Below are 9545 nucleotides of genomic sequence, written 5' to 3' on the forward strand. Positions count from 1 at the left end.
TATCTACACACACATATTTCCATTTTGTGAAACAATTTTAATTATTTTCAATGTGATTCATTGAAAAATTACACTATGTGTAAGTGAACCAACCATCATTATTTGTCTCTATTGGTATGGCATTCAGAGAACATGCTAAATTATCACATGCTTTTAATCCATAAATATTGTGATTCATATTTACTTTGTTTACATTTGTAGGCAAAATAAATAAATTTCCATGCTAAAAGTCAAGATTCAATAACCTTCAATAATTTCAAATATTTGTCTTTATGTTTTCCAGAGTATATGCAATTAGCTTCCAGTTTGCTTGCAAGTGTTTTATTATTTCCTTTCCTAGCTCTTTTTACATAAAATGCCAGAAAATATGGATTAGTCAGAATTCTAAGGGTGTCTTTCAAATGAGAATTTTGATAAAAATATGCAAAATGCTAGTTAGGTAAAATATGGATTTGAATCAGATTCTCAGAGTTAAAGTCGAGCCTTAAAGAAAAATACTATATTCTTGATTATTAACATTAGTGTCAAGGATCTTTTAAGTGGAAATACACGCAACATATATGTGTAACACATGGTAACAATTCATATTGATGAATATAAATGAGATGGACAAACTATATTGAGTTCAATAAAAATGTATCTGAGATACTTATTCTAATTGATGCCATTATTTAGGCAGGAAGAAATGTACCATTATAAACAATCAGATTTCCAGGTAATAAATGGACAACAATTCATGGAAACTATGACAGATCTGAATAATTAGAAGGCATACTTGAGGGAAAAAATAGCAATAAGCTCATTGACTATGTATGAATAACTCAATGTCATTGAATTCTACAATCTTCCAGTGATGAGTTGAAAACCCAACTGTTCTCTAACACATAATAACCTCAACCAGAAAAAGTTACAATTCCTTTAATTCTTCTGGAAAAAATGTGATCATCCGGATTATTGTTCCAAGATTTCAGTTGTATTGAGTTCTCAGACTATGTAAGGGTTGCCTAAGTAAGCATCAATGAATAAAATGAACCAGATGTTCATTGTGGCAGCTTGTCCATGCTTAAAGGGGGAAGCTGCAGACTGCAATTAGGATTCTTAGTTGCACTTTCCTAAATCTTAGATGTAGATGACTGTACACCTCAAAACACTGCAAAAATCTAACAGCAGGTGCTTGTTAGCTATGGAGTTCATGTATTTGATTACCAAAGGGACAATGACAACTGATTTCAGATATAGGAATTCATTTAAATGGTTATTTTTATGATTTAAGCTTCTGAAATTTTCTGATTATCACCAAGAGTGTATTAAGGTAATGTTTTCCCTAAATCCTCACCAGTGTTTATTGTTTTTCTGATTTTTGGATGATTACCATTGTAACTGTGTGAGGATATACCTAATGTGGTTTTTGTTTAAATTTCCCTGGTGGCTACTACTTCTGAGCATTTTTTCATTTGTTACATTTCATCCTTTGAAAAAATTCCTGTTCAAACCCCTTACCCATTTCTTAACTGTATTGTTTTGTTTTGTTGTTGTTGAGATTTTGAGCTCTTTATAGATTCTGAATATTAATTATTTATCAGTTTCATAGTTCACAAATATTTTCTCTCATTCTGTCGGTTGCTTCTTCACCGTGTTTTTACTTTTAGTGCAAAGGCTTCCCTCCCTTTGAATTGTTGCGAAAGTATCTGAATTAGAATTAGAATTAGTTCTTTAAAAGTCTCATGGAATTCAACAGTGAAGCCATCTGGTCCTGGGCTTTTCTTTCTTGGGAGGGTCTTTATTACTGATTCAATCTCCATCTTGCTTATAGGCCTATTTAAGTTTTCTGTGTCTTCATAACTCAATTTTGATAGATTGTATACTTCTAGAAATCTATGTATTTCTTGTAGATTTTCCAACCTTTCCAATAGCTGTTTGCATTAATTCCTGATGATTCTTTTTATTTCTGTGGTTTCTGTTGCAACATTTCTTTTTTTAAAAGATTTTTTTTATTTATTTGAAATTCAGTATTACACAGAGAATGAAGGAGAGGCAGAGATAGAGAGAGCTCTTCCATCTGTTGGTTCACTCCCAATTGGCTGCATTGTCTAGAGTTGTGCTGATCTGAAGCCAGATGCCAGGAGATTCTTATGAGTCTCTCATGCAGATGGAGGGGCCCAAGGTCTTGGGCCACATTCTACTGCTTTCCCAGGCCACAGCAAAGAGCTGGATCATACGTGGAGCATCTGGGTCTCAAACCATGCCTCTATCAAATGCTGGTGATATCGGCCAAGACCCCCTAAAATTGACACTAAAATGTGGCCCCTTAAAGTTCCATAGAAATGCTAGCCGGGGTGCCACATGTACTACCAGAATTTGGGGTGCCTTATGATTTTGCCACAGGCTTATTACTAAATCCCCAATATTAATAAGCCCAAGAGGGTTCTTGCCTAATATTTAGAGAAGAATTCTAAATACCGGCACAGATAAACGAGGCAGCATGGTACGTTTTAAGCTTTTATTTAGTAAGAAAGGTGCATAGGAGAGTGAGAGCTTTATTTAGGAGAGAGAAGTGAATGGGGGGTTCATACTGAGCACCAGGAACCAGCCACGTAGATAAGCATCTAGGCCAGGAAGCCTAGAGCACATGGCCCGAAGGCCATGCACCCTGGAGGCGTGGGGCTACAGCAAGCCCCTTCCTAGCAAAAGGCGAGGGAAAAAGAGCAGGCTGGGCACACTGTGCCCCAGGCTTTTAACCCACTCCAAAAGGGAGTGGTCAATTAACCTGATTGGCTGGTGGGCACCCCGGAAGGCCAGGTAGGGGAATGAGGACACACAAGGGCGTGGCAAAGGCATCAGGTAGGAGCATGAGGTCACATAGGGGCGTGGTCTTCCAGTTCACAAATCTGATCAACTCCAACCTGTATGCCTGCCTACTTCACTGGCACTTCAGGTGGTGGCTTTACCTGCTGTGCCACACCACTGGTCCCAACAGCTCTTTTTTCATCTCTGATTTTGTTAAGTTTGGTCTTGTCCCTTTTTTGTTTAGTTAAACCAATGATGTATCAATTTTATTTATTTTTCAAAACATTTTCTTTATTTCATCGATTTTTTTGCATTATTATACAATGACCTTGTCTCTTTTGACAGTTTCTTTCTTTTTTGTTTAAAGATTTATTTATTTATTTGAAAATAAGTGTTACACCAAGAGAGAAGGAGAGGCGGAGAGAGAGGTCTTCCATCTGCTGGTTCACTCCCCATCGGCCGCAATGGCTGGAGCTGCTCCAATCCAAAGCCAGGAGCCAGGAGCTTCTTTTGGGTCTCCCACATGAGTGTAGGAGCCCAAGGACTTGGGCCATCTTCTGCTACTTTCCCAGACATAGCAGAGAGCTGGATCAGAAGTGGAGCAGCTGGGACACAAACAGACACCCATATGGGATGCCGACACTGCAGGCAGTGGCCGTATGGTTTCCTAAAGTCTATTTTCTCTGGCTTAGTGCCTACAAGACTGAGCATTTTCCAAGTAGGGCTCTGGTGACTCACTTTTGGCAGACCCTTGGGCTGAGGCCAGACACTATTCCTCCCTTCCACTTCCGACATGCTGTTGGCTTAGTCTATGTATGTGTGGTAATGTCATGTCTGCTCCAATGTTAGCCATCGTGCCTTGTGCCTGGAAGGCTGCCACTGTGGTAATTTTCCTTCATGGATTAGGAGATACTGGACATGGATGGGCAGAAGGCTTTGCAGGTATCACAAGTTCACATACCAGATGTATCAGCCTGCATGCACCCATTATGCCTGCTACATTAAATATAAACATGGCTATGCCTTCTTGGTCTGATAATATTGGACTTTCACCAGACTCACAGGAGGATGAATTTGGAATTAAACAGGCAGCAGAAAATGTCAAGGTTTTGATAGATCAAGAGGTGATGAGTGGCAGTCCTAACAGAATCATTTTGGAAGGATTTCCTCAGGGAGGAGTTTTATTTTTATATACTGCTGTTACCATACAGCAGAAACTGGTGGGTGTCACCGCACTTAGTTGCTGGCTTCCACTTTGGGCTTCATTTCCACAGGGTCCTGTCAGTGGTGCTAATAGAGATATTTCTATTCTCCAGTGCCATAGAGATTGTGACCCTTTAATTCCACTAATGTTTGGTTCTCTTACTATGCAAAAACTAAACACATTGCTAAATTTGGCCAGTGTAACCTTTAAGGCCTATGAAGGCATGAAGCAAAGTTCCTGTCAGCAAAAAATGGATGCTTAATATTTCTGAAGTATGTTAATTTTTCTGCTGTATTCCAACAGGGCAAACAAAATACACAAGGATGTATCTTTATAAATGGGTGCTAATTGGTAATGAAAATAATTTACTACTGGACTATAGAATAATAATGTTGACAATGAAGCCATATGTTTATCTCTGGATTTAAAGATTTTGAACAATCATTTCCTGAGTCATTTTGCTTTGCCTTGAAGAATAAAATGTATTCTTTCATTATATAAGTCAGCAAAATCTTATTTATGGCAAGAAATATTCTGTTGCAATATTGTGCTGTAATGTAGGAAAATGTAAAAGTTTTCCACAGTTTCTATCAATGTGAAATAAAACTTAATCCTCAAAAAAAGTCAATTTTATCTGATATTAGGCTAGGAACTCCTGCTCATTTTTTAATTTCCATTAGCATAGAATAATTTTATCCATTCTATCACTTTCAGTCTGTGTGTAGCTTTGTTGGTGTGCAGTGTTTCTTGTATACATTATGTATATTGGTCTTTGTTTTTAATCCATTCAGCCAGTCTATCTTTTATTTGGAGAGTTTATTCCACTTACATTCAAGATTGCTATTGGTAGCTGGCACCGCGGCTCACTAGGCTAATCCTCTGCCTGTGGCACCAGTACCCCGGGTTCTAGTCCTGGTTGGGGTGCTGGTTCTGTTCCAGTTGTTCCTCTTCCAGTCCAGCTCTCTGCTGTGGCCCGGAAGCAGTGTAGGATGGCCCAAGTCCTTGGGCCCTGTACCCGCATGGTAAGCACCTGGCTCCTGGCTTCAGATCGGCACAGCACACCAGCATAGCGGCCATTTGGGGGGTGAACCAATGGAAGGAAGACCTTTCTCTCTGTCTCTCTCACTGTCTAACTCTGCCTGTCAAAAAAAAAAAGATTGTTATTGGTGAGTGATGACTTGTCTTGCCTCTTTTTCCTCACAAATATTCTACTGTTTGTTTTGTACTATTACTTTGTACTTTTTTTCCACAAATATTCTATTGGTTGTTTTGTACTACTACTTTGTACTATTACTTTGTAATAATACTAGATTTTTGGCTTCACATTCTTTCATGATGCTGTGTTTAGTACATCCTTACTTTTTTTTTCAAGATTGTTTGTTTTGGAAAGTCTTTATTAACTTTTCTTTATAAATTAGAGCTAGCTGGATACAGTATTCTAGCCCAACAGCTTTGTTTTTTTTAAAGAGTTGGACTATGTCTCTCTGTTCTATCCTCTTTTGTGAGGTTTTTGATGAGAAATCTGCTGTCAATCTAGAGCTCTTTTAAAGATAATCTTGCATTTCTGTCTTGTACTTTTTAGCATCTTTTCTTTGTGTTTTACATTTGAAAGTTTGAATATTCTGTAGTGTGATGAAGACCTTCTCTGATCATGTCTCTCTGGGATTCTATGTGCTTCTTGTGCTTGGATGTCCATATCTTTGTCCAAATTTCTGAAATTTTCTTCTATAATTTCACTGAGTAAGTTTTATAAATTACTCTGTTTTTCCACTCCTTTAGGAATGTCTAAGACATGTGTAGTTTGTCCTTGATGGTGTCTAATAGACTAAACACTGTTTTCATTTTTCTGAATTTTTTTTGTCAGACTGTGATATTTTAAAACCTTTGTCTTTCAGCTTGGATATTCTTTCTTTGGCACCATTGAGAATGGTGTTCATGCTTTTCATTGTATTTTTTATTTGACATATTGAGTTCTTAATTTCTTAATATTTCAATTTGGCTGTTCTTTAATATTTCTATTTCTTGGCTGAATTTCTCATTGATGGCATGCATCAATTTCTTTAACTCATGTAATTGCTTCTCTGTATTTTTGAATAATCTTACAATAAGTCTTTTGAATTACTTTTCAGGCATTTTGTCAAGATCCTCATCTTCACAGTCCAATATTGAAGTATTATTGTGTTCTCTTCGGTGTTTCATATTGTCTTCCTTGTTAATATATCTCATATTTATGATTTTTACATATCTAGAGAAGCACTTGTGGATATCTCCTTTGAAGCCTTTGTTATTGGGAATGTGCCCCTAGGTATAGGGAGATGCCTACACCTTCAGTGAATATCTAGAGGTGTGTGCTGAGTGGGACCAGGGAGCTCTGGTCAGCATTTGTATGTGAGTCAAAGTCCAGGGTAACACCCACAATATGTGTGGTAGCTCTCCTCTGTATCCAGCAGAAGAGAGTGGATGATCCCCTTGTTTGTTGTGGTCACTGCCTCCACCCTTCTCTGTGCCAAGATAAACTTCTCTGTGCCTGAACCCTGCCCCCAACTCACTCAAGTACATGAACTGCACAAAATATCTGTCCACTTTGTAATCTGAACATGGAGTCCTTCTGGCTTATAGCATAAGCCCTCCATTGCCAGTCACAGGGTACAGGGTTCCTGCAGTCACAGACTATAGGGCATCCACTCTCTGCCCTTGGAGCTGCTCTATTCAGAGAACTACTCTGTCCCTGACCTTGGGATAGGGCTGGAAAGCAACATGCTTTCCATTCCCTGAGCTAAATGGGTACCCTGCCCCCACCAGCTCCTCTTCCTGGACTCAAAGTCAGTGGAGATTGTAGATTTCTCACAGTGATAAAAAAAAAAAAGGTCGGAACCGTGGCTTAACAGGCTAATCCTCTGCCTTGCGGTGCTGGCACACCGGGTTCTAGTCCCGGTTGGGGCGCCAGATTCTATCCCGGTTGCCCCTCTTCCAAGGCCAGCTCTCTGCTATGGCCCGGGAAGGCAGTGGAGGATGGCCCAAGTCCTTGGGCCCTGCACCCGCATGGGAGACCAGGAGAAGCACCTGGCTCCTGGCTTCAGATCAGCGAGATGCACTGGCCACAGTGGCCATTGGAGGGTGAACCAACGGCAAAAGGAAGACCTTTCTCACTCTGTCTCTCTCTCTCACTATCCACTCTGCCTGTCAAAAAAAAAAAAAAAGCAAAACCAGACATGCACTATCTCTGGCAGCCTCTGCTCCCATTACTATGTCACTTTCCCCTCTGGTGGAGGAAGGAGCAATGTGCCCTCCATTCACAAAGTTAAATAGACACTCTGCCCCTGGACAACTTACCACACTGGAGTGAGAGTCAGCAGGGACCACAAGTCTCTTCTCCAGACAACATCACCAGTGGAGCACAGGCTTGTACAGAAACCTCTCAACTCACTCTGGGAAGATGGCCTCCCTGCCAGCGGAGGACTGCAGGAGCTGCAGCCATAGGAGTAGCTGGTGGTGTCTCCTGAGCTTCTGTGTGTCTGTGCAACCCTTGCTGCTCCACAGAGTGTCTCTTCATACTTTATGCATTTTATTTCTATTTCTTACTTTACTGCATTGGCTAGGACTTTCTGTAACATGTTGAAAATTGGTTGTGAAGACACATGCTTATTTTATTCCTCATTTTAGTGGGAAAACTTGGAGCTTTCCATCATTACCTATAATGTGAGGTGAGAGGTCTGTGTAGATGGGCTTTAGGCTCTTACTTAATTTTTCATCCATTTGTTTCATCACTCATAGTGCTAGACTTTGTCAAGATTTTCTGTATTCATCAAATTGATAAAATTTTGTTTTTTCTTTTTTTCCATTGATTTGGGAAATTAAATCGCCACCAGTTTGACCTGCCTTAAATATCTGGAACTAATTCCATATGTTTATCAAACATCATGCTTATAATACCTTATTGAATTTTATGAAAAATTTCAAAATATGTGCATCTATGTATATAAGAGATACTGGCCTAGAAATTACTTTCCTGTACCCTGTCTGTATAGTTTGGACAGGGGAGCATTTCTTCAAGTTCTATCTTCCAGAAAAATTCACAAATAATTACAGCAATTATTTCTCAGATGTTACATAGAATTTCTCAGCAAACCCATCAGAGCCTGCTGTTTTCTCTTTTAGGAGATTGTTACTGAATTAATTTATCTTTAAATAAATTGTTTATATTTATTTTTTATCTATTTATTGGAAAATCAGAGAAAGAGATCTCTTTTATTGCTGTTCAATTCACCAAGTGACCACAACAGCTGAAACTCAGCAAACCTGCAGTTTGGAGACATAAACACAACCCAGGTCTCCCCATATTAGTATAATCCAGATCTTTGATGTGAGTGACAGAAATGCAAAAATTTTAGACATTGGCTTTTACCTACCAGTGTGCATGTCAATAGAAAGTCTGAATTGGGAGTGGAGCTATTACTTGAACCAAGGTAGTCCACTGTTGGTTGCAGGCATATCAAGCAGCAACTGCTGTGAAAACATCTTTTAACTGAATTTCTTTAATAGATATAGAAACTTTTAGGATATTTATTTCTTCTGATGTGAGTTGAGGCAGATTGTGTCTTTATTTTAGCTAGTCCATTTCTTCTGGATTAAAACGCCAATATTTTTGCAAGGGCAATTTGAAAGCCATGAATTCAGCATTTTATATGCTTTCAGTGAGAAGATTGGCCAATCCTATTCTATTATTACACCAGGGAAAAGTTTTATTTGACTCTTATATTCATATTTGTTCTAATAGGTAACCTAATTACTGGCTTGTTACCTTGAACTTGTTTAGTCTTGGTTTTCAGCTTTTCTATAGTAGGCATGAATATATGTCAAGTTTTCCATAAGCACTGTTAACTTTGAAGGTCTTGACCGCCAACATTTTATTTCCCTTAACATCAAACCAGGGCTATTTAACATACTTTTTTGTAGAGTGGTCTAAAATAAGCATTACTTCAGTGTGTGGTTCTTACTTATAAAGTACAGCCTTTAGATATTTCACTTACATGTTTGTGATGTTAATAATATGTCAACATGGTCTTACTTGGGTTGGAACTTAGATACCCTCCAAACCAAATAATCTGAAATGTATTTTTATACTTCCACCCCAGGATCAGTTACTCTGGTGAACCTCATGTAGTTTCACTCCATCAATGCTCAGTCTATCTCATGCTCAAGGACTTGTGGGGACTTTACATATTTAGTTCTCAAGGTTTCATCTGTTCAGTTACATTCATTCCAGTTTCTTTTTTGGTAAGTTCTTGCTGTCTTCAGATAATATGACTACTGCATCTCAGTAGCAACAGGTATTGACTGGAATCCAGTTCATTGTATTGTTGAAAAGTCATTTTTCCCAGCAAGAACCCATATAACTGTAGTGACTGCTTGTCAAATTTTATTTTCTTGGTGATCTCAATGTTTTATTGCCTGTTGTTTGCCTGACATCTTCTCATAAACTTTCCTCAATGCTTTTTTTGTGTTTTTTAGTCCCAAGAGATTTTAACTGGGTATTGAAAGTAAAATCACCTGA

At 38.6% G+C, this 9545-nt stretch overlaps 1 protein-coding gene across 1 annotated transcript; it reads left to right on the top strand.

The window, feature by feature from the left end:
- The first annotated feature begins 3602 nt into the window (after window positions 1-3602).
- On the top strand, window positions 3603-4253 carry LOC133755436 (acyl-protein thioesterase 1-like). The gene has a single exon (XM_062185546.1). The coding sequence runs from the start codon at window positions 3603-3605 to the stop codon at window positions 4251-4253; it is 651 nt and encodes a 216-aa protein (XP_062041530.1).
- The last annotated feature ends 5292 nt before the right edge of the window (window positions 4254-9545 follow it).

Source organism: Lepus europaeus, unplaced genomic scaffold, assembly GCF_033115175.1.
Source record: "Lepus europaeus isolate LE1 unplaced genomic scaffold, mLepTim1.pri SCAFFOLD_47, whole genome shotgun sequence".
In the NCBI taxonomy this organism is placed as follows: domain Eukaryota; kingdom Metazoa; phylum Chordata; class Mammalia; order Lagomorpha; family Leporidae; genus Lepus; species Lepus europaeus.

Bases quoted from the DNA above. Each gene is read 5' to 3' on its own strand.
- LOC133755436 (XM_062185546.1), top strand. From the start codon at position 3,603: ATGTGTGGTAATGTCATGTCTGCTCCAATGTTAGCCATCGTGCCTTGT.